The sequence below is a fragment of the Carassius carassius genome, chromosome 44, assembly GCF_963082965.1.
Source record: "Carassius carassius chromosome 44, fCarCar2.1, whole genome shotgun sequence".
Classification (NCBI taxonomy): Eukaryota; Metazoa; Chordata; class Actinopteri; order Cypriniformes; family Cyprinidae; genus Carassius; species Carassius carassius.
Window position 1 is genome coordinate 17,299,482 of NC_081798.1, and position 27,177 is coordinate 17,326,658.

General features: G+C 36.4%; 1 protein-coding gene across 3 annotated transcripts in view; it reads left to right on the forward strand.

Moving 5' to 3' along the window:
• The window catches only part of LOC132126335 (ephrin type-A receptor 8-like), an 88,365-nt gene that overhangs the window by 43,044 nt on the left and 18,144 nt on the right, over positions 1-27,177 (forward strand). For all 3 annotated transcript variants that reach the window (XM_059537532.1, XM_059537533.1, XM_059537534.1), the window contains exon 3: positions 6,893-7,556. In XM_059537532.1, coding sequence (XP_059393515.1) covers positions 6,893-7,556 — 664 coding nt within the window. The remainder of the gene's footprint in view (positions 1-6,892; positions 7,557-27,177) is intronic.

Below are 27,177 nucleotides of genomic sequence, written 5' to 3' on the forward strand. Positions count from 1 at the left end.
TAGTGTACTGGCTTTACTGTGACGGCCTTAAACTTCTGCTTTTTCAACCACTGTTTATACATTAGCACTTGTGCCCTTATTAGCAATGAAACGATTTAGTAAAACATGTTTTGACTGATAAAAAAGGAATACATGATTTTTACATTTTAGATTTCCATTTTTCTTTCTTCTTTTCTTTTAGTTTTCGCATTTATTTTAGTACTTCAACTTTTTTTCTCCCTGTTGGTTGTCAAGGTCATTGCCGATAGCAAATTTTTCTTAAGGGTTTTTAAAAATAGAATATATTTACATTTATTCATTTAGCAGAATCTTTTATCCAAAGCGACTTACAGAGGAGGACAGTGGAAGCAATCAAAAACAACAAAAAGAGCAATGATATGTAAGTGCTATAACAAGTCTCAGTTAGGTTGACACAGTACACGTAGCATGGGATTCTAAATAATATAATAAATAAAAAGAAAACAAATAGAATAAAAAAAGAATAGAGCAAGCTGGTGTTAGAGGTCTTTACACACACACACACACACACATACAATTGCATAATAAATGAGAAGAAAATAGAACATTAAAAGATTATAAAGGTAGTTAGATTTATTTTTTAAGAATAGAATTAGAATAGTGAGTGCTAAAGTTAGAGGGTCAAATAAAGATGGAAGAGATGGGTTTTAAGATGATTCTTGAAGATGGCTAAGGACTCAGCTGCTCGGATTGAGTTGGGCAGGTCATTCCACCAGGAGGGAACGTTTAATTTAAAAGTCCGTAAAAGAGACTTTGTGCTTCTTTGGGATGGCAAAATCAAGCGACGTTCACTTGCAGAACGCAAGCTTCTAGAGGGCACATAAGTCTGAAGTAGTGAATTTAGGTAAATGGGTGCAGAACCAGTGGTGGTTTTGTAGGCAAACATCAATGCCTTGAATTTTATGCGAGCAGCTATTGGTAGCCAATGCAAATTGATAAACAGAGGTGTGACGTGTATTCTTTTTGGCTCATTAAAAATTAATCTTGCTGCCACGTTCTGAATTAATTGTAATGGTTTGATGGAATTGGCTGGAAGACCTGCCAAGAGAGCATTGCAATAGTCCAACCTGGACAGAACAAGAGCTTGAACAAGGAGATGTGCAACATGTTCTGAAAGAAAGGGCTTGATCTTCTTGACGTTGAATAAAGCAAATCTGCAGGACCGGACAGTTTTAGCAACGTAGTCTGAGAAAGTCAGCTGATCATCAATCACAACTCCAAGGCTTCTAGCTGTTTTTGAAGGAGTTATGGTTGATGTGCCTAACTTGATGGTGAAATTGTGATGAAACGATGGGTTTGCTGGAATCACAAGCAGTTCTGTCTTGGCAAGGTTGAGTTGAAGGTGATGGTTCTTCATCCAGCAAGAAATGTATGTTAGACAAGCCGAGATGCGAATAGCTACCGTCCATAGTTTAGTTCATTCAAAATAAAACCGAAATTATATATATATATATATAACTTCGGTTTTAATTTGAATGAACTAAACTACTTTTAATATTATATTATGATACCTTGCCCACTTGTAGTATCTGTTTAAACACATCCCAGCCTTGTTTTATGTCTCCTGATATTTATCTCGCTGTATATCATGTAAGGTTTTGTAATAATATCCATAGAGGAGAAAATAGATGTGAGATTAGCCTTGAAGAGTATCAGGCTAATAAGAGAACATCCCGAGGCTCTCCACAGGCCGCAAAACCATAATTTTTTCATAACATAATGCTACGTGATGCTATTTTGCTGCTATTACTACGACTTAGGCCATAAATGCACAGATGCAGATGTGAAACCTTAGCATTATTTTAGTATTGTTTATATAATATTATAATATGTATTAATATTTTGATTTGGCTGTTTTTAATGTATTCATTTATAGAATGACAAATTTTCTGTTTTTATTAATATTATTTTTTTTAATAAACTTTATTTATTTTTTTATTTATTTTAGTGTTGTCAAATGATTAAAGGTCCCGTTCTTCGTGATCCCATGTTTCAAACTTTAGTTAGTGTGTAATGTTGTTGTTAGAGTATAAATAATATCTGTAAAATTCTAAAGCTCAAAGTTCAATGCCAAGCGAGATATTTAATTTAACAGAATTCGCCTACATCGAACGACCAGTTTGGACTACATCCCTCTACTTCCTGCAGTAATGACGTCACTAGAACCGTTTTTTGACTAACCTCCGCCCACAGGAATACACAAAAAAGAGGGGCGTGGTCTTGGTGCGCTCCAATGGAGCAGAGGAAGAGTTGCGTTTGTGTTTGTCGCCATGCCGTTGAAACGTTGTTATTTTCATCTCGGAGTCCAATCATCTTTGTTTGGCCTTCCAAGGGACGCTGTACTTAGAGATCAATGGTTACAAATAATGTTTAAGTCGGTTCCCGAAAATTATAATCCACATGTAAACTATGTGCAGCACATTTTGCTGAGGACAGCTTCCTCAATCTCAATCAGTTTAATGCCAGATTTGCACAAAGATTATTCTTGAAAGATGGAGCAGTTCCCTCTTTGTCTGGACCACAACCGGTAAGTGTATTTTATTATTTAAGTTGGTGCGTTTAACAGTTTCTGTAACTTATTACACAAAGGGCAACGCTGTTTAGCTTTGTTAACTAGATGGTAGGGCTGTGCAAAAAATGGAATGCGATTTTCATGAACATCTCGTCAGTAAAAACAAGATGAAAAATCTCCAGCACGTGCGTTCTTTTACTCTCTATGGTTGGTTCAGATCAGGATTGCCAGGTTTTCAAAACAAGTCCTGCCCACTTGCTTCTCAAAGCTTCTCCAAAACTAGCCCAATCGTGCCTCCAGGAGGGCAGCGTGCGCTCAGCTGCTGTCGAATCACAACACAGGAGCCGCTGGCACAATCAGAACTCGTTACGTATTTCTGAAGGAGGGATTTTATAGAACAAGGAAGACCTCAGCCCATTTTTATGACAGTGAAAACAGCGGTATATACAGATAGGTTAATTGTGTGAAAAATACTGTTTTTTTACACGCAAAACATGAACACGTTATATTGCACACTGTAAACACAATCAAAGCTTCAAAAAAGCAAGAAAAAATGGGACCTTTAATCCTGATTAATCACATCCAAAATAAAAGTTTTTGTGTACAGTACATAATATATGTGTATACTGTGTATATTATCCCCATATAATTAAACACACAAACAGAATATATTTTGAAAATATTTCCATGTATATTTATATGAATACAATTTATATTATATATATATATTTTAAATGTAATAACATAACTATTTTCTTAAATATATACATGCATTTGTGTGTATTTTACACACACACACACACACATATATATATATATATATATATATATATATATATTATGTTAACAAAAACTTCGTTTGACAGCACTAAATTATTTTTATTTCGTTTAGTTGTCTATTTTTTTTTTTTTTCAGTTTTAGTTGTTTATTTCAGTTCAGTTGGTAGCCAAGGCATTGGACAATCGGCAATCGTCAATTTTCACTTTTTTTTTTTTTTTTTTGTAAAATGATTTATATATACATTTCATTTCAGTGGTATTTCAATTTCAATTTAATTATTTTAATTAATTTATAATAATAAATAATTATTTTATTTCATTTTATTTTAGTTCTTTTTTTTAGCACCAAAAACACATTTATGGTAAATAAACTGGCAGCTGTGCGTGTCAGAACTTTACTGTAAAAAATACAGTATTTATATTTTATTATTAAACTGTTTGCAAAAAAAAAAAAAAAAAAAAAAACTTTAAAGTTACATTGACAGCCAAAAGATGTAGCACAAAAACACATTTATTTCAATTAAAAACAATCTACAAATGTGAGCAACCACATAGGCAGTTCTGGGAATTTTCGCTGTAAATTAAAAGATGACTTGCTCTTTTTCACTTCCAAAAACTGTACATTTAAGAATATTTTATTCTAAAATACATGGATGTATTTTAATTCAAGTTGCTAGCTATAAACATTTAATTTTAATCATTAGTAACTAATCAGAAACCTAACCACAGAAGATGTCAGTTTACGCTAATGGTGATATCATATTGTTTGCAGATTGTAATACAGCAACATTCATTATTCACAGTTTTCCCATAGTTTGCTGAGCTTCATCATCTGTCCACTCTGTCTATCCAGCAGCCCTCTGTTTGTAATTAGCAGTGAATATTCATTGCTGGCTCGCAGAGCTCCAGAGATGAAAACCGTGCTGTGTGGCGGCACGTAGTGGTCCTCCTCACGAGGCTCTACGCAGTCGACTGGATGTCTTTCACAGCGCCGTTAGCCTTCAATTCTCTGCTTCACTATTTCATGAGCAGGACCAAAGAGAAGAGCTAATTGCCCACAGACAGCTCTATCAAAATAAGGCCTTCACAGAGGACGGCCGTCCATACACTGTGCTTACACCGAGGAGAGAAGACTGCTGTTGTGCTTGACTGTCTACCTGAAAGTCACTCGTGTTCACGCTGATGAAAGCTGTAAAGCATATTTCATCAGTGTTTCTGGAAGTCTTGAGGAACCCAGATTTTAATTATTTATCATCAGTGTTGAGAAAGCTGCTTTATGAGTGGCAAGCTCCTGTATTTATTTCAAGCAGGGATAGAGAATAGTTACATGCTGCTGTTTTTGACTTTGTATATCCTGTGAAGTGGCATATTTTCTTATTAATTCTTATCAAATATATATATATATATATATATATATATATATATATATATATATATATATATATATATATATATATATATACTCACTACGAGGCCGTTGAATGCTTGAATCTGATTGGCTGATGAACGTTCTGAGGAAATTATTTTCAGGGAAACGCTCGGCTAATGAAGTTCTGACCGCATTACAGTTCCATATCACTTCACATAGTTAACAGTAATAACGGTCAGTCAGTTTGCACAAAAAGGTGTTGTCAACGTTGCCCTGACAATTTTATCAGTTAGCATATATAGTGTAGCAACTTAAAAGCTACACATGACATTTCTTACTAGCAAAGTACTAACAGCACTGTTTAGAGACGCTGCAGCAGAAGACTGTTGAGGGAAGCACAGTTGGCCTTATTCACACATGCTCTCTCTCTCTCTCTCTCTCTCTCTCTTTCTCTTTCTCTGTGTGTCTCTGTCTCTCTCTCTCGTTCTCTTTCTAATAACTTCATTAACAACTGCATTAAAATGCTATCAACAGCTCAAGCCTCCATTACCAGCTTTAAAATGAAGTTTTGGTACTTTGGTATCTTGTTTTTTCTTATTTACTTGTATTATTTCAAGCAAGGATGCAAACACTATCTATTATCTAAATATGCAAACACTATATACAGTATATATATATATATATATATATATATATATATATATATATATATATATATATATATATATATATATATATATATATATATATATTATAAGCTTTCTTAAATAGCTTCATTGTAGTTGGTTTCAAGTAAGAACTATTTGTCCTACAAACAATGATTATGATAATAAATTAAAATAATATGATTGCAAAAAGTAGTAAAATAACTGGATTTTGGATTTTAGTATTTTGAAAACAGCTCATGCTACTGAAAAGTGTAGTTAAATTAGTAGCAACAACTTTTAGTTATTTTGTCATCCGGCACAGTCATTTATTGGTTTGGTGTTCTGTGACCAATACAGTTGATGGTTGTGGACGGCTTCATTCACATTGTTCAGCATTTCCACTTTTGCTTCAGGCTCATGATATGAATTTTTAAGTTCATTTGCAACTCATAATAAAATATTTATTCATGCCTGATTATTTGTACTGCATAAGAAACTGCTTAAACCGCACAAAACCACACATGAATAACAAGGGATTCTGAACGTTATTAAGGAAATGCAGGCCACATTCATCATGATATTAATCTTATGCACTGCAATGCATATTTAAACGTTTTAAAGAAGCTATCATGCACATTCCTGTGAAAAGTGATATGCTGCTGAAATAATAATGGACTGATTTATAAGAATCTTCACACTGTAAATAAGTAAATCCACAAATAAGTCCTCAATTATCTTAAAGAGATGTTTGCAAACAGCACATTTCGAGCGTGTAGGTTAACTTTTTTCATATTCCACTGGCTTTATTTTATTTTATTTTATTTTATTTTATTTTATTTTATTTTATTTTATTTTATTTTTTATAAGATTTGATAGATAGATAGATGCTTTATTTGTTTAAATATTTTACTTTATTATATTTTGCCTAAGATATATACACACACACACACACACACACACACACACACACACACACACACATATATATATATATATATATATCTTTATATCTATCTAACTATCTATCTATCTATAAAAAAAACTATAAAATAAATACAATAAAACTTAATTTTAATAACAAAATACAACAAAATTAATTTTAATAATCAAAAATACATTTTAATAATGATTTTTATATATATTTATATGTATATAAAACAAAAAATAAAATAAATCTTAATTAAATTTGTTACATTTCAAATTTTTATTGATTTTAATTGTATTTATTTATATGCTATTATACTATACTATTATTGTTAATATTTTGTGTTATACTTTATTTAGATCTTTTTGTTTTTATTTAAAGTTTAAGTAATTTTGCTTTGTGTTTTTGGCATTATATTTTTTTTATTATTACTTTTTAATTTTTATTTAAAGTTATTTGTGAACTTAAATTAACGAAAATTGGAAATGTTGCAATGCCAACTAGCTGAAAAAAATACGTTTTTAAAATCTGTTATTTAAATTTATGTTTATTTCATTTAAGGTAATGATTAAAAAAAATTATTTAATTTTTTTAGTTTTAGGTAGTGCTAACAACCCTGATTATCTTTGTGTCTTTGCCAGTGGGATGCGATCAACGAAATGGATGAGTATTTCAGCCCCATCCACACGTACCAGGTGTGCAACGTTATGAGCCCGAGTCAGAACAACTGGCTCCGGACCAACTGGATCCAACGAGACGGCGCGCGGCGCATCTACATCGAGATGAAGTTCACGCTGCGAGACTGCAATAGCATGCCAGGCGTGCTCGGTACCTGCAAGGAGACCTTTAACCTCTACTACTACGAGACTGACCGCGATGTTGGCACCAGCATCTGGGAGAGTCAGTTTTCCAAGATCGACACCATCGCGGCCGACGAGAGTTTCACCAACGTGGACCTGGGGGTGAGGAGACTCAAGCTCAACACTGAGATCCGCGGCATCGGGCCGCTCAGCAAACGTGGCTTCTACTTGGCCTTCCAGGATATAGGAGCCTGCATCGCAATCGTGTCTGTCCGAGTCTATTACAAACGCTGCACGGGAATGGCTCGCAACCTGGCCATCTTCACGGACGTGGTCACGGGGGCAGACTCGTCCTCGCTGGTGGAGGTCAGAGGTCAGTGTGTGGACCACGCCGAGGAGAGGGACACTCCTAAGATGTACTGCAGCGCTGAAGGCGAGTGGCTCGTTCCTATTGGACGATGTGTGTGCAGCGCCGGCTTTGAGGAGCACAGAGACAACTGCATTGGTGAGTGACAATATTATTCTGCATACATTTTGAATAACTCAGACCAATGGATATTTTACATTACCTAGTCCAACTAATGATATTCTGGTCACTAGATGCAGCTTGAGTCTCTTCTTCAGCTGAAGGCAATTGTTTCTGCCTGTTTTATTATCTGCTAGGATAGGAGGGTGTGAGGTTGTTGAGGATGTTGCATGTGTTTGATAATTAGGGATAGAGGTTTGTAAAAATCAGTAGTCTTAGTCATAATGAGAACCATTAAATTAGATGTAGCCATTAATCATAAATGCTTGATATAATAAATAGGGAGGAGGTAAGAAGGAGGCTCAGTAGTTGATTGGTCTCCAACCATATATACTGTATATATGTGTGGGTGTGTGTATACACATTTGTGTGTGGATGAAAATGTCTTGTTGATGTCAGAGGTCAGAGGAGAATGGGCAGATTGGTTAAAGATGATAGAAAGGTAACAGATGGGCTACAACAGCAGAAGAGACGCACCGGGTGCCGCTCCTGTCAGCTAAGAACAGGAAACAGAGGATACAGTTCACACAGTCTCACCAAAACTGGACAATAGAAGATTGAAAAAGCGTTCCCTGGTCTGATGAGTCTTGATTTCTGCTGCGACATTCAGATGCTAGGGTCAGAATTTGGCGTAAAGAACATGAAAGTATGAATCCATCCTGCCTTGTCTAAATGGTTCAGGCTGGTGGTGGAGGTGTAATGGTTTGGGGGATATTTTCTTGACACACTTTGGGCCCTTAGTACCAATTGAGCATTGTTTAAACACCACAGCATACCTGAGTATTGTTGCTGACCATGTCCATCTCTTTATGACTACAGTGCACCCATCTTCTGATGGCTACTTCCAGCAGTATAATGCAACATGTCACAAAGCTCAAATCATCTCAGACATGACAATCAGTTCACTTTACTCAAATGGCCTCCACAGTCAGCAGATCTCAATCCAATAGAGCAGCTTTGAGATGTGGGGGAGCGGTAGATTCACATCATGGATGTTCAGCCAACAAATCAGCAGCAACTGATAATTCAGGATCCAAATATAATTTGGTCCTAATTTGTAAGACTTTTATTTTTTAATTATCTAGTTTCTCAGTTATAGTTACCAGCTAATTTTTGCAGTTCTCATTGCACTAGAATGAGCAGTCACTGTATATTTTAGAGGACACATGACTAAATGCTGTGGAATTGTTAGTAATTCAATTTCCCTCGTGTTGCCAGTACCGCTGCATTCTGTTTTGACCATATTACTCAAACCGTCTCAAACTCATAGTTTGTCAGGTAATTTTCTGCTCGATCTGTGGCTAATAGCACCCACGGCAATCCATTTCCTTTTCCTCTGCCTCCTTTCTAAAGTGCTGCCGCTGTCTGCGCGTGTCAGTGAAGGTTAAGTGTCTGAGCCGCAGAGTCAGGCTTTTGGTGTCTAAACTGGGTTGCTGTGCTAATTCTCTCTGCGAATGTGGCCTCCTCTAGTCACGCACATCTCAGGAACAAACCCGGCACAGCAAACTGGGCTGCTCTTGAACACCGCAAAACAAAAAAAACCTGGTTTTCCAACCTCAAAGTCTCGCCATAGAAGGATTGCATGTCGGCGCAATAGAAAATGTCAAAAGGCTTCCTGTTTTCTTTGCCCGAGAGTCGAGCGATGGGCTTTAAGTGGCGATCAAAACAGAGCGGTAGCTTAACGTCTCATTCCTGTCTGTTTCATTTTGGGTTTCCAGTGGCAGCCGTTGCTCCCGGGCCTTCCGGTCCAGCGTGAAACTGTAGGGAAAATATCCATTTCAGAGGCGATGAGATAGGTCATGCTCATTGAGATAGCAGGAGCCTTGTCAAATCCACTCCATTTGGTAACTTGATTTAACCTACTTAGATTCAAGGGAGAGCATCTTCCCCACATGTTCAGCCACCGCTGTGGGCTAACTTATTCATGAGTGCTTATAAACAGGCTTCTATGCAAAACAATTGTGTTTGGAGGGCCATGATGATGCTGTGCTGGGGTTAACAATCAGAAAATACTGTTGGCTCCAGAGGTCTCAGTTCATGCTTACAGTCAGGGATTGAAAATCCTGTATATCATTTTCTTATTCCTGTTCTTATTTGTACTTGAGTTATGTGTCTGAGATCATATGTTATTATTGGGGAATTTCACCAGCGTTGGACAGATTTTTTTCTAAGGCTTTAAAATACAAAAAATAGTATTTCATATTTCACGTACTGTATGTGTATGTTTGGAATCCCTGAATATGTTAGAAAAACAGCATTGATTTTAAATTGAAATCTTTTTGTGACATTTAAAATGTCTTTACTTAATTGGATGTGTCCTTGCTAAATATATGAATATAAATGAAGTATTAATTTCATTTTTAATTGCTTCACCTAAGATATCTAAAACTGAAACTGAAAAAAAATCGTATACATATTTTATGTCAATGACAAAACACACGACTACGGAGCCCCGCACATGACATGCAAGAAAAAAATGTATAAATTGTGCGCACAATTTACTAATTCGTTCCCTCAATGTACTAAAACGTGCACACGATTACTATTGCATTCCCTCGATTTACTATTGCGTTCAGTCGATTTGCTAAATCGTGCGCACGATTTAGCAAATCGAGGGAACGAATTAGTAAATAGTGCACACAATTTATAAATAAAGGTGAACGAAATAGTAAATCGAGGGAACGCAATAGTAATTGTGTGCACGTTTTAATACAATGAGGGAACGAATTCGTAAATTGTGCACACGATTTAGCCTTCTCTTTTTTCCTGCATGTCATGTGTGGGGCTCTGTACACGACAGAATTACTTAAACTGAAATTAGTCTCAAAGCAGAAATATAAATGTATTTTTTTGCTGTAAAGAGGATGAGACAATAAAATATTTAAACATATTTAAAAAATATTAATAATATTAATTGTTTTATGATGTTTAACACTGAAATAGTAAAGAATTATATATAATATATATGATAAAAATATTAGCAAAAGCTATAATAGTATGTCAATTATACTAAAATAGCACTTATATAATCTATGCATATCAAAATCTATATACACGTATGTGTATACATTTCAATTTCAACTTAATTTTGTTCTTTTGAACTTTCTGTTTATCAAAGAATAAGTGATACTTTGTTTTAACCTAAAACAAGCGGTGTAATACAGTATATCATGGCACTGATAGTTACCCAGCATCGCTCGCACCGTAAAAGTGTGTGAATCTGTTTAAAGTGGGCATTCATTGTCTGCTGAAGGTGTACATTTTTTTGCAAAATTGCATTGTTGTGCTACACGGCCAGGTTTGTTATTGCTATACCATTGATGTTGATTGCCAGTTTTTACTCACTGTGAGACATTAGTGTGACATTACTTAAGTCATTTTGAATAAACAGGTAGTGTTGGACATTACAATATAGACATACATCTTTGGCACACATGTCTTGTCTATGATTAACAATACCCTGAAGAAATTGCGAGGGCACCAAGCGAAGCTTAACAAGAATGCCGTACGTTGCCTAAGAAGAAATAGCGTTTTTTTTATTCTGAAGGGCTTCAGAGTTCAGAGTTGTTTATTGAAGTCTTTTGTTCGTCATTGAGTTTTGTAAAAAGCTTACAAGTCTGACTTCGTAACATTTCCTGACATTACATGATTTCAAAGCCAATCAAAAGCTACTGTACATTGTTGAAGAGGCCAGCTTTTCACAATCCAAGCCACCAATTTCCACTTTTCTTGCACTCACAGATTATAATTATAAACTCCTCCATACAATCTAGTGTGTGCTAGTGATTGTTAGGCATCTCGCTGGCTTTCATGAGGCGACACATCAGCAGCCCGCTGGCGTAAGGGAATTTCAGAATGCTTTAGTCTGTCACTCTTAGATAATGATATTTATTTTCTGACAGCGTACAATCGAATGAAAAGGAAATCAAGAGAGCTGTAGAGTTTTAATATATACTTCATTAGATCATACGTCTGAAAGCAGTCAATCAGTTTATGGATTCATGTCACATAGACACTTAATAGACCTCCAGCTGTAAGTTATTTACTTGCATGTGTCATCTGTGTTGTTTTAGGCTTCTGTTCACTGTAATGCACATCTCACAGATTGGTTTTATGTGGCGCGATGAAGTCTGTTTACATAGGAGGACATCATATGTGCTCAAACAGTAAATAAATCAGCTGTATAAATGTATTTTGCAACACACTTCGTTTGAAAATGTAATAATCAGAAATGTTTCTTGAGCAGCAAATTATCATGTTAGAATGATTTCTGAAGGATCATGTTGCACAGAAGACATGATGCTGAAAATTCAGCTTTGTGTCGCAGGAATAAATTACATTTTAAAATATATTAAACTAGGAAAGTTATTTGAAACTGTAAAAAAAAATTCTTTATAATTACTGTATTATTTATATAAAAGCAGAAGACCATTTTTGAAACCTCATTCAAAAACTTTTAAACTACTGTATAGTGTACATATTTTTTTCCCCTTTATTGATAAAATGGGAAAAAGTTTCTATGGATGAACTTTGTTATGTAAAAGTCCACTAGTTGTCTTAAAACTACTAAACAGTTTTGTTCGGCTATTTTTTACATGTCATCCAAAAGTTACCTGGTCCTGACATTTTACATTGATTGCATTACACTGCTTATTGTCTTTGTAAAAGCATTGCGTTAAACATGTTTTTCTCCACATTTTACTGACAGAAGAGTCCAGACAGTGGCAATCAGCACTATGTCACAGAACTTATATTGAACCCAGAATGTGTCTATATGTCTGTCGGCTCGTAGTTAATATCCAACATGCAAGTAGTAATTTACTGTTTCATTTGAGCCACATTATATGTCAAATAAAGCAAAACAATAGCAGCCAACAACACATTGGTGGCCTTGATAACAAACCCAGATACTGCGGCAGTAAATGGAAAGAATGAGGATTTGTGAGAGGGGGCGGAGTGGTAGGGTGGGCGACTAATTAGCCTTTTCTGTGTCTTAGCTGGGCGTGCATTGTATACAGCATGAGGGTTTTCTGGCCAACATATTACATGGGGATTAAATGAGGAAACGGGGGGCTCCAGTGGACAATATTAAAGCCCTGCACGCAACTATGCCATTGTGGTGACGGCGTTTAATCTGTCAGACCACCACGCAGGCGGGCGGACGGAGGAATAGTGCTGGAGAAAGGCAGAGGAAAGGGCTTTTTCCTGATAAAGGGATGAATTTTATCTCAGCAAGACTGAGCTACACCATGTCACTAAAAATTTCGGCCCCCTCCCCAACCATCAATATTGGCACTTGTATCAGAAATAGTGAGAAACAGTTGGCAAACAAAAGCTACGTTCATTTATTCCATGCAGTTGCCATCCATATACTGTGTGATAATTTATGGGCTCTGTAGATTCAAATTCATGTGTTTGCCAATGTAATGACACTGGAGGGACGTGAATGACAGTGTGCTGTTGATAATGAGAAAAAATTATTAAACACGTTATATAATCTGATTTTTAGATTGTGATTTTCTTTCTTGCACCTTTTTTTTTACAGTTAATTTAAACCAAAGGCCTGCCTCCCCGTTTGCAACCCAAAACCGAATGTCTTATCAGCCTATTTGCATTGCCATTGTTCTCACACAACAAACGGGCCGTGTGATAAAAATCCACAAAGCTGCAGCATCACAGCAACTTCATAAGATAGATTAAGTCTGTGTAAAGACTAGAGAACAGGAAAAGCATGCTCGGCTTTTCTCTGGTAATTGCCACACACAAAACATCAGAGTTTCTCATTCAGATGACTTCTTTTTGTCAGAGGCACTGTAAGCGCCTCACTCCGCATGCTTCAATTAGACACGCTTAGATAGGTGACAGCAATTCAATCAAACAATTAGCAGCCATTTAATGCTCATTAACAGAGATGCGTTTGTCTCATTTGATGTGGCTGCACAATATTTCCAAAGGAAAATGTTGTTGGATTTTTGCCGTACGCTGACTGTTGCACAATACCAACATGAACACCTGTTGAACAGCAAACGTTTAATATGTTATTCCCATGAAATACAAAATGTGAAAAAAATGACAAAAATTGCTACAAAGAATTAGACTTGCTATAGTGAAAATCAGTGTTATAGGCCTATATATATATAATATTAGATGATTCACTAACATCTTGTGCCAGCGCAAACCGTCTTTTGTCGTTATAATTTGTGCCATATTTAACGCCAAAAAAATAAGCATGTCTTAAAGCTGGCTGCGTCTGTGAAAATCAGAAAATCACCCGCAGAATTGTGCTCTAATGCTAATTTATTTACCCTGTTTAGTAAATCTGGCCCATAATCTGTTATGAACATTTTGTATTTTGTATAAAATAATATTGAATTAGAAATAAATGCTAAATATTTAGACTTTTGGACTCCACTGTGCATATTTAATGAAAATAAATCATTATTCTTTCTCTTCTAATACGCAGAAGGAAAAAAGTGAATATTATGGCAAGATATAATAAAGGTTATTTAAATCAACTGAGTGACTAGTTTTGCTAAGCCTATTGCACCAGAAATGGAGATAAATGCTCTTTACGCTCTGTGCCAACTGGGGCGGCATCTAATCATGGACTCGCTTTGCTACATAGCTTACGCACTTCCATCGCTGCTAAAATTAATGCCAGCCCGTGAAGATTTTAATATCTGTGCTGAGGTCCCTTCTTCCACCAGGATTTGTTAACGTGGTGCCATGTTTCATTTTTGCCTATTAGTGCATGTAAGAGACGTTTAAGAACATAATTAAAGTGGGACGCCCCTGTGGGAGCGTTCAGGTAGATTAAACGACTTCATTAGCTTCACGCTACAGCAAGTGTGCGATGTAGCCACCGGACAGAAGCAGTGGTCCGAGGTGCAGGGCTTCCCTGCTGGGAGTCGACTGCCAAGGATCGTACAGCGCGTGCAGATGCATCTCGTTAGTGAGAGTTTCGACGGCCAAGCAAATTATTACCTCGCTGGTTGAGATATTTTTGAGAACTTTTCAAACCAGTTTGGACTAGTTTATAGTATTTTAAATGGCCAGTGATGGTCCGTTCAGAATTGAAAAAAAAAAAAAAAATACCTAAGGTGGTTTGCTAGTAAATGGTTTGATTTAAAGTGCTAGTTCACCCAAAATTAAAATGCTATACAAGTTTCTTTCTTCTGTTTAACACACAAGAAGCTTTTTTGGTAACCAAAATGTTGGTGGTAGCCATTGACTTTCATAGTATGGAAAAAAAAATCAATGGCTATAAGCAACTTTTTGGTTACCAATATTCTTTAATATATCTTTTGTGTGTGTGTGTGTGTGTGTGTGTGTGTTCAACTTCATAGAGGTTTGGAACAACTTGGGTAAGCAAATGATGACAGAATTTGTAATTTTGGGTTGTTTATTTTTTGTTTAATTGTTTATTTTGTTCCACTTTATGTTTTTGCAAAAGCAATTTTTCAAAATGAGTCATAATTCTCCACTTCAGTAGCACTTACATCCATCAGACTTTACAGTTTTATTCCTAATTATATTCTGAAGGTGTTTACAGAGGGATCAGTTCATGCATCAGTTGCCTGCTTTTATACTCAATTTTACAACAAATTTTATTTTTCTGTCTGTTGACAGTATTTTCTGATTTATAGAGTGATAAAAACTATTAACAACACTTTTTGTAAAAATCTTTAACTGTGGTAAAAAAAAAAAATAAATAAGACTTTTGAACCATGCTTAACTAATGTTCAGGTTAGAAAAACTGCAATCAATCAACTGGGGAAGAATAGTAATTTCTATTAGTAAAAAAAATAAAAATAACTTTATTCACCTGGGGTGTTTTGCTTGAAAATCTACTCTGTCTCAGGCCATCCAGGATGTAGAGGACTTCATTCATTACATAATTTACTAACCAATGTATCCTCTGCAGTGAATGGGTGCTGTCAAAATTAGAGTCACCGGACAGAAGCAGTGGTCCGAGGTGCAGGGCTTCCCTGCTGGGAGTCGACTGCCAAGGATCGTACAGCGCGTGCAGATGCATCTCGTTAGTGAGAGTTTCGACGGCCAAGCAAATTATTACCTCGCTGGTTGAGATATTTTTGAGAACTTTTCAAACCAGTTTGGACTAGTTTATAGTATTTTAAATGGCCAGTGATGGTCCGTTCAGAATTTAAAAAAAAAAAAAAAATACCTAAGGTGGTTTGCTAGTAAATGGTTTGATTTAAAGTGCTAGTTCACCCAAAATTAAAATGCTATACAAGTTTCTTTCTTCTGTTTAACACACAAGAAGCTTTTTTGGTAACCAAAATGTTGGTGGTAGCCATTGACTTTCATAGTATGGAAAAAAAAATCAATGGCTATAAGCAACTTTTTGGTTACCAATATTCTTTAATATATCTTTTGTGTGTGTGTGTGTGTGTGTGTTCAACTTCATAGAGGTTTGGAACAACTTGGGTAAGCAAATGATGACAGAATTTGTAATTTTGGGTTGTTTATTTTTTGTTTAATTGTTTATTTTGTTCCACTTTATGTTTTTGCAAAAGCAATTTTTCAAAATGAGTCATAATTCTCCACTTCAGTAGCACTTACATCCATCAGACTTTACAGTTTTATTCCTAATTATATTCTGAAGGTGTTTACAGAGGGATCAGTTCATGCATCAGTTGCCTGCTTTTATACTCAATTTTACAACAAATTTTATTTTTCTGTCTGTTGACAGTATTTTCTGATTTATAGAGTGATAAAAACTATTAACAACACTTTTTGTAAAAATCTTTAACTGTGGTAAAAAAAAAAAAAAATAAGACTTTTGAACCATGCTTAACTAATGTTCAGGTTAGAAAAACTGCAATCAATCAACTGGGGAAGAATAGTAATTTCTATTAGTAAAAAAAATAAAAATAACTTTATTCACCTGGGGTGTTTTGCTTGAAAATCTACTCTGTCTCAGGCCATCCAGGATGTAGAGGACTTCATTCATTACATAATTTACTAACCAATGTATCCTCTGCAGTGAATGGGTGCTGTCAAAATTAGAGTCCAAACAGCTGATAAAAAAATAAAAAAAAAAAATAAATCACTATAATTCTTAAATAATCCACACAATCTTGTGAAGTGAAAAGTTCCATGTTTGTAAGAAACTAATTCTGATATCTTCAAACCTTAAAAACTCATCTGAATCAGGAGAGAAATATGCACAGATATATATATATTGGTAGATTTTGATTTTTGAGTGAAGTATGCCTTTAAGATGGATTTTGTTTCCATTAGCCCAACTTGACCATTCAAAACGAGCATAAATCAATAAAATCATGCCTTTTACTAGTCTTTTTAGCTCATCCAGGTTTTTTTTCTTTAGTCAGTAGGAATGATGTTAAATGTTTAGCAATACATTTCAAATGAATTCGTAACAAATCATTTGAATTCTGTTTAATCATTTATTCATGTCTTTTTCCATATCACTGGCAGTCGAGTCTATCTGCGCAATCACAAGGATTCTCCAAGTCAATAAAGTCGCCGGCCGCATTTCTTCTTCTACTGTTAATGACTCTTCAAGGTCGCCCCCAATTTAGACAAGTTGGTCTCCATCTATCAAGCACTTAGAAACAGGCGCCACTTCTTCTTGAGTAAATTGATCTGATAGCAATTACCCTCCTGCGCTTGGAAAGTTTAAGATGAGATCTTTGGAGGACACAGTCTAACCACAACTACAGACAATAAGATTAAGGGCCAAAATAGAAAACAGAAGCAAAATTGGATGCACGTCCACACAGACCCACACACACATATATCTATGTGTATTAATGCAAGTATTTGAGAGTAAACTAGATAATAGACTTCTCTGGCCTCGTGCTCTATGCCACACAATGTAGTTAATATCAGATTGCGAGCCACAAACAATTAACTCCTTACGGCCCTCTTATATATCCATTAAAAGCCTCCCTCTGGGATAAACAGACATTTTTACACATGGCCGGTTTCGAATTAGGCTGCTTTCTTCAGGCCAGCACAACCCATTTTCACAAATTAAGATATGCTTGTGTGTCAAAGGTATATGGCTATTTTATGCATAGGGGGTTGTGTTTATTGGCTTTATAACATATGTACTTCTTCTTCTTATAGCCTTGGGATCAATTAAAGGAATAGTTCAATGAAAGTTTGTCCTCTTTTAGCCCTATATTACCCCAACCCTGTATTAGTTCCCTTTTTTAATAGACGTACATATACGCATACATTTAAGATTTATGTATATGAATTGAATAAAAAAATGTTTTACCCAATTTTAACATAAACCAATCAAATTAATGTGATGCATATACTGTAAAAATAAATAAATAAATAAATAAATAAATAAATAAAAAATTGTCAAGTTATGGATAATAATAATAAAAAATTCTTCTCTTTCTAATTTAATTTGTCACATTAAATTAATTTTCTGTAATTATTTGTGAAATTTCTAAGTATAAAATGGTTTCAATACCATTTTTTTCCCCAGTCATAAATAAATGAAACATTTTCAGCTATTTGACTAATCCAAATGCATTTTTGAAATATTCATATTTTAAATAGTCAAAATATTTCCAAAATGCATTTGATTAATGTAACAAAACAAAATTTAATAATTAAATTCCATTATATGTAAAAAATAAATAAATAAATAAAAATAAATAAATAAAAAAGGTTAATTGTGAAAACTATATAGTTAAATATAGTTACATTCTATATCTATATAATATATACATTCTAAATGTATGAACAGAATTAAAATATGGCTAGATATGGAATTAGCAATATTAAATTAGTTAAAATGTATGAGATTTATAGAAATGTGATTTATAGATGATAAATATATGAACCCGGTCATTGTGTACATTTATTTAATTATTACTATTACAGAAATTGTATCTGTTTCATTTATGTATTACTGACAAACATGCATTAAAATGAGTTTATTAGTTTGTGTTAAAACTGTCTAATCCAAATGAGTATGCAAATTTTAATTCATAAATCATAAATATTGTTTAAAGTGAATGTGAATGTTGCAGAGCCTGGCCCAGACGTCCACTCAATGAGAAATAGAAACCAGTGTTGAGTGTTTTTTAAGCGGTTCTCTGTGTTGTTTTGATGAAAAATTACTTCTATTAAAATAATTTGTGGTCAGAATGAAAATGGGGTGGATTACAAAATGTATTTTTTTGAGTGCACTGTGCCTTTAAAACCGCAGACGTTATTATGACTGAAGTCTAATTTGCAGGTAAATCCTTGTATTGTAATGCAAAATACGATCCACGCTTTTAGAAATCAAAGACCTGTCTATTTAATGACTATCAAAAGGTCATGTCTGTATTCGCTGTTATTGTACTCTTGGTTCTGCTTGAATTTCATGCATGAATTGGCATTTTGATAGTCAAAGACGAAGCTTGAAGGCCCAAACATTTGCGAGCAATTCATCTTCTCCCCTCTTATCCATCCTTTTTTATTTCTTTATTTATTTTTGCTCTCTGGTTGTTCGATCTTGAGACTCGTTCCCTTGTGGTTTCAGGGCCAGTCGGCATTAGGTCTTATCGTGGCTGCACGGCTTCGGGATCTGGACGGTGCCAGTCATGCTCGGTATCACTGCTGCTGCTGGGATTTTTGCCTGGGGACGGATTGGCCGGCTCCAAATGTCACTAACCTTGAATAATGTCACCCCTAAGATTGCTGTCATGGAAAAAAATGGCAGAAGCTTATGCTTTATGATTTGAGAGAAATAATACAGCAGGTGCACAACCTGTGGAAATGCTTTGCCTTTTGATAGTTAAAAGACAATGTGCATCGCAATGCAGCTTCCTCTTCAGTCCATCCAGGAGATAACTCGGCATCAAAAACAGGTCTTTCAGGAATCTGCTTCATGGTAAATGCTCCAGAGAGAATTGATTTTTAATGATAACATTCAGTGGGTTCAAGGATTTCAGTCTTGACATGAGCATGAGCTGATATGCCTCAGAGGAGCATTTATTTCTGTAGGTATGAGATTCTAAATGTTTTAAAGTAAATACAAATATGTTTTTGCTTGTATATGCAAAGTGCCATTCAAAAGTTTGTGTAAAGTGTGTATTTTTTCATTTCAAATAAATCCTGTCCTTTTGAACTTTCTATTCAAAAAAACTAGTAAATTAGTAAAATATTTTTTTTTTGTACAAAAATATTGCACAAAAGTTTGAACCGGTAATAAATTAGAAATGTCTATAAGCATATTAGAATGATTTCTGAAGTATAATGTGACACTGAAGACTGGAGTAACGATGCTAACTGAGTTTTATCACAATAAATAAATTATATTGCATTAAATTGAGTTGGGTTATATGTTATAGGTTATAGTTTACAAGTTACCCTATTTAAAATGTAATAAGTAGTGTAACTGTTTCAATTACTTCATTAGAGTAATGTAACTAAGTACATCTGATTTATTTTTGATTATTTTTTATTTATTTATAATAAATAAGGAAAGGCATTTATTTTGTTTATAGGGCTATATTCATTATATTTAGTAAGCTACTGTTTTTAATCTATTCCATATTATTTCTTTAGGTGTGTCTTGTACCTATTTGTTCTTTCCCCAATTTTCTAATACTTGAACTTTTTAAAATTGAAAATATAACTATAAATAATACTTTTATGAAATCGAATGGAAAAATACATTCAAAACTCTGAAACTTCACTGTTGTTCTCTACATTATTCATAAGCTCATTAACATATGACCGCCCACTTTAGAGATTTATGCCTATTCAACAACTACTACTATGGTTGTGATGGGTTATCCAATCATGACAGAGTTTTTTTTTAGGATTTTTTAAATATACAGTAACTGTTTAATAGAGTCAAAAATTGCATTATGAAATTATGACTTATTGGACTTAATAACAGTGCACTTTTGTATGGCCTTTAGGGATTTAGCCAATACGTCATGTTAAAACAACACAGCAGAAATGTCTGCCTTGTAAATAAGAGGCTGAATGGGAACATCTGTTTTATGGCTCTCACAGGAAACAATTATTACAGTAACAGTACAGCAGGTCTCCATGCATCTTTAAAATGGTACACTGCTGTGCTGTACATGTGGCTGGTCAAAATCTAAAGGAGGACAGCAAGTACAAGGCGAATGACACACTAACATGAGTGTACTGGATGCGTCTGGACCCTGAGCAATCAGAAACCCTTTCAGTGGAGATGGGGACATTTACAACACGTATGTTTGGAGGACCTGTGATGGAGTGCCCCATTTCCAGCTATGATTTCACAGACAGAATCATTCATCACTCAGACAATCCTCCTAGCTCATTAGCAGCTGTTGTTTGGCTCCCATAAGTGTTCTGAGCTGTTTGTGAGCAAGAAGAATGTTTCCGTGTGTGTTTTAGTGTGTTTTCAAGGATACTCATTGTTAGTCTCTTAAAGAAATAGTTTGCCCAAATTAAAGTCCTATCGTTATTTATTCACACTCATGTCACTGCTTTTGTGTTCCACAGAAGAGAGAAAGTTTGAAACAACATGAGGGTGTGCATGATATATAGTATATGATGAGAGAATTTTCATTTTGGGTGAACTATGCCTTTAAAATTATATGGTCAAATATTTGACCTGTCAACTCTAAATTTGGAAATTCACAGTTTCAGGACATTTTTAGAGTTATAATCAGACATAATCTTTTGCGTAACACCACATAGATCTTGTAATCATTGGCCAAAAAAAATACTTTAAAATGTATTATTATTATTACTATTATTATTACTGTTGTTGTTTTCAATGATTTACGTTATTTTGGACAAAAAAAATATTGTATTAAATTTATTGTATTTCTGCAGTGTAATTGTGGACATGTAAACGCATATTAGCAAATGCATTATATTATATTATATTATATTATATTATATTATATTATATTATATTATATTATATTATATTATATTATATTATATTATATTATATTATATTATATTATATTATATTGTGATTTATATAATTTTTTGTACTGATTAATCTTTATCAGTTGTATATTTTTTTATTTTAACATTTGTTATCTTTTTTAAATAATAAGGATATTAAGTAAACAATAAGAAAATATTTTTCTTATTTACATGTTTTAACAATAATGATATTATATTGTATACTGATTAATCTTAAAAGTTGTCTGATATAGTACATCTCTTTCAGTCTTATGATTTTTTTAAATATCTTTTATTATGTTTAAAAAAAATCAAGATAAGTAAACAATAAGTCAGTCTATTCAAAATTGTAGCTAGATTCTGTTGTTGGGGTTGCATTTTTAATGTACTTAGATTATTTTCAAGGTTTATATTATTGTTACGGTGTGTGGCTGTACAGAAGCGCACGACGCAGAAGTAATCCCAATAAACAGTCTTTAAATCCAACTAAAACTCAATAAACAGGAGAATCACCAGGAGAACTAACAACCTAACAACATCAAGCCGGTTGCCTGGCTCAGCTACTATGGCTATGGGCAAATTAGGGGCCCACAGGCCAGGATGGGCGCTCTGTAGGAGCAGAGTTGGTTGATGAAGGAGCTTTGGGCTGACCTTTCTGGGACTTTAGGATTTGCAGAAAAGCTGGTTGAGACCAGTGGAGACACAGGAGATGAAGGGCAACTGGATCGGACCAGCAGAGACAAAGGAGACTAAGGGGAGCTGGACGGGACTGGCAGAGATGAAGGAGACGAGGGAGGAATGGACGGGACCAGTGGAGATGAGGGAGTAATGATGGGACTAGTGGAGACTTAGGAGACAAGGGAGGGCTGGGCGGGACCAGCGGAGATGAGGGAGTAATGATGGGACTAGTGGAGACTTAGGAGGCAAGGGAGGGCTGGATGGGACCAGCGGAGATGAAGGAGACTCAGGAGATGAGGGAGGGCTGGACGGGACCAGTGGAGACAAAGGAGACCAGTGAGGGCTGGACAGGACCGGCGGAGACGAGGGGAGACTCAGGAGATGAGGTAGGGCTGGATGCGACCAGCTGAGACGAGGGAGGGCTGGACGGGAAAAGCAGAGATGAGGGAGGGCTGGACGGGACCAGCGGAGACGAGGAAACACAGGAGACTCAGGAGATTATGGAGGACTGGATGGGACCAGCGGAGATGAAGGAGACAAGGGAGGGCTGGACAGGACCAGCGGAGACAAAGGAGATGAGGGAGATGAGGGAGAACTAGACGGGACCAGCAGAGACGAAGGAGGGCTGGACAGGACCAGCGGAGATGAAGGAGACAAAGGAGGGCTGGACAGGACCAGCGGAGATGAAGGAGACGAGGGAGTGCTGGAAGGGTGGGACCAGCGGAGATGAAGGAGACGAGGGAGTGCTGGAAGGGTGGGACCAGCGGAGATGAAGGAGACGAGGGAGGGCTGGAAGGGTGGGACCAGCGGAGATGAAGGATATGAGGGTGTGTTGGATGGGTGGGACCAGCGGAGATGAAGGAGACGAGGGAGTGCTGGAAGGGTGGGACCAGCGGAGATGAAGGAGACGAGGGAGGGCTGGAAGGGTGGGACCAGCGGAGATGAAGGATATGAGGGTGTGTTGGATGGGTGGGACCAGCGGAGATGAAGGAGACGAGGGAGTGCTGGATGGGTGGGACCAGCGGAGATGAAGGAGACGAGGGAGTGCTGGATGGGTGGGACCAGCGGAGATGAAGGAGACGAGGGAGGGCTGGATGGGTGGGACCAGCGGAAATGAAGGAGATAAGGGAGGGCTGGATGGGTGGGACCAGCGGAGATGAAGGAGACGAGGGAGGGCTGGATGGGTGGGACCAGCGGAGATGAAGGAGACGAGGGAGTGCTGGATGGGTGGGACCAGCGGAGATGAAGGAGACGAGGGAGTGCTGGATGGGTGGGACCAGCGGAGATGAAGGAGACGAGGGAGTGCTGGATGGGTGGGACCAGCGGAGATGAAGGAGACGAGGGAGGGCTGGATGGGTGGGACCAGCGGAGATGAAGGAGATAAGGGAGGGCTGGATGGGTGGGACCAGCGGAGATGAAGGAGACGAGGGAGGGCTGGATGGGTGGGACCAGCGGAGATGAAGGAGACGAGGGAGGGCTGGATGGGTGGGACCAGCGGAGATGAAGGAGACGAGGGAGGGCTGGATGGGTGGGACCAGCGGAGATGAAGGAGACGAGGGAGGGCTGGATGGGTGGGACCAGCGGAAATGAAGGAGATAAGGGAGGGCTGGATGGGTGGGACCAGCGGAGATGAAGGAGACGAGGGAGGGCTGGATGGGTGGGACCAGCGGAGATGAAGGAGACGAGGGAGTGCTGGATGGGTGGGACCAGCGGAGATGAAGGAGACGAGGGAGTGCTGGATGGGTGGGACCAGCGGAGATGAAGGAGACGAGGGAGTGCTGGATGGGTGGGACCAGCGGAGATGAAGGAGACGAGGGAGGGCTGGATGGGTGGGACCAGCGGAGATGAAGGAGATAAGGGAGGGCTGGATGGGTGGGACCAGCGGAGATGAAGGAGACGAGGGAGGGCTGGATGGGTGGGACCAGCGGAGATGAAGGAGACGAGGGAGGGCTGGATGGGTGGGACCAGCGGAGATGAAGGAGACGAGGGAGGGCTGGATGGGTGGGACCAGCGGAGATGAAGGAGACGAGGGAGGGCTGGATGGGTGGGACAAACTCTTGAACTGAAAATACAATGAACATTATTATATTATATTATATTATATTATATTATATTATATTATATTATATTATATTATATTATATTATATTATATTATATTATATCATATTGTTTTTCTAATCTTGACACCTAATCCATTAGTAAGGAGAATAGGATATTTATTAATGAAATATGTAATTCCAACACAGTTTTCAACACTTACTATGGAAAAGGCACCCATTCATGACCATTTAGTTGAGCGTGTTATGTCACTCTATGGTAAATAAAAATATTGTACGTTTTGATGCTTTAATCACCTTGTTCTGCTACAAGACCTTGCATAGTCTGGTAATGAAAAACACATTGGCGGTTATTATTTTCAAACCATATTTATTTAACCATCTAGGCAAAGAATAAAAATCAAGGTCAGTATACAATGGCTGTAAATATTCATTAAAATTCATTGTAATGCAAATTTGGATGCAAAGAGAACGGTGCTCTGACAGGTGCTGACAAACCAAACAGTGTGCCAATGTGCAAGAAAACTAAACAAAATACCAGAGAACACAGCAGCCCTAATGTAGTGTATGTAAACACTGCTGGATAAAAAGCAACGGAGTCTCTTCTCACCCCTCAGGCTTTTTTCTTATCTTTTCTGCTTTGAAAAAAAGAGTTACTAAGTAGAAAGAGTCTTAAAAGAAGGATTTCAGCCCAAACAGAAAAGGTCACCAAAGTTCATCATGATTAAGTCACGTCTGTCTGTCGGTGTGTATGTCGAATGTATGCTTCTGATTGCGTTGCCAGAGGTATTCTGTCAAAAACTTCAAAGCGCATAGACGTCACTGTACTCCATGAGCGTACGGCCCCAATGTTTATCGTGACCTGCTTTTCAACTCAGGAGCTTTTCAAAAAAACATCAAGGGAGGGAAGGATTAATCGGATCAAGCCAAAAGGAAAAAAAAAACATACAAGAATAAATACTGCAAGAAGGAATACTTTTTGGACTCCCTCGGGTTTCTGTCAGTGGAGATAAAGAACTTGCTATCACTCTATGTTAATTCTCGATTCTTCCCCTCCCCAAAGCTCAGATTCCTCACCCTTGTACTTGTTGTCCTCACTTGAACATTCGTTTTGCAAACTCTGAACCGCTACACTTGAGAGTGACTGTGCTTGCTCACAACCTGTTGCATTTCATTTTGTTCAAATAATGTTCAAAACTATAAAAAATGGCGATTTCAACCCTTTTTTACTTGCATAATGTGATGTATTTCTGGGTTAAACAGGATATTCAAATGAGAAAGCATGTACACTCTTAAAAATAAAGGTTCAGAAAGGAGGAAACTTGTTTCTCCAATCAAATAAAAAATTGTTCAAAGCAATTGCAACTTTTTTATCTCACAATTCTTTTTTTCTTGGAATTGCGAGTTTATATCTTGCAATTTGGACTTTATATTTCACAATTGTGACTTCATTTCTCAGAATTGCAGGTTTATATCCAACCCATGGCAATTTGTACATATTTTACAAGGTGGCAAATTTTTGCTAAGTCGTATGTATTTTACGAGTTCCCAAATTCATATGAATTTGTATGAATGACCTACCTCTTACCCCTTGTTACTGGGATCTGGACAAATTGTGTGAAAAAACAAAATTTTTTGTGGGATCTGGACAAAAGTGTGAGGTGAGGTCGGATGAATTAGCAAACTCATAAAATATGTAAGAACTGGTCGTGGGAGAGCATTGTTATATCTCACAGTTCTTGAAGAACCAGAGTGAACCTTTCAGTGAACCATTGTTGAAAGAGCCATTTAATTTATATATTTATTTATTTTTAGTGTTAAAGAACCTTTTTCCCCTTTTTTTTCACTGCAAACAACAATTGTGAAAGGTTCCATGGATTCTTTAAGGAAACACCTTTATTTTTAACACCTTAAAAATTTTTGGTGTATCTTGTATTTTTAACACACTAACCTCTACCCCCAACCCCTTGTCATCCAAGATGTTCATGTCTTTCTTTTTTCAGTCGAAAAGGAATTAAGGTTTTTGAGAAAAACATTGCAGGACTTTTCTCCATGTAGTGGACTTTAATGGTTGATGGGTTGAATCGCAGTTTCAGTGCAGCTTTAAAGGGCTCGACATGATCCCAGTCGAGGAAAAAAGGTCTTATCTAATAAAACGTTCTGTAATTAAAAAAAAAAAGTTATACACCTTTTAACCACAAATGCTCATATTGCTCTCCAATGCATGTCTGTGACTTCACGCATTACGTAATCATGTTGGAAAGGTCATGTGTGGTTTGTTCTTCATCTGTATATTTCCATTCAAAAGGACAGGGTAGGGTGAAAAACTCCATCTCATTTTCTCCTCCAACTTTGTTGTTTGTTTGTTGTTTTACCTTTTTTTTTTGTAAAGGAAGTTTCATGTTCACTTTGTAAACACTGGGTCAGTATTATTTCTTTAATCTATAGCCTACCAGTCAACAGTTTTTGAACAGTAAGATTTTTAATGTTTTTAAAGTCTCTTCTGCTCACCAAGCCTGCATTTATTTGATCCAAAGTACAGCAAAAGCAGTAATGTTGTGAAATATTTTTACTATTTAAAAATAACTATATCTATTTGAATATATTTTAAAATGTTATTTATTCCTGTGACCAAAGGTGAATTTTCAGCATCATTACTCCAGTGTCACATCCTTAAGAAATCAAATCATTCTAATATGCTGATTTGCTGATTATCAATATTTAAAACATGAGTACATTTTTTTTTCCGGATTCTCTGATGAATAGAAGGATCCAAAGATTAGCATTTATGTAAAATAAAAAGCCTTTGTAACATTATACAGTATATAAATTAAAAAATATATATTTTTTGGAAAATAAATTATAGAAATTTATATTTTTATTTAGCAAGCTTTAAAATCTCAATAAATTACATTTTGAAATATATTCAAATAGAAAACAGTTATT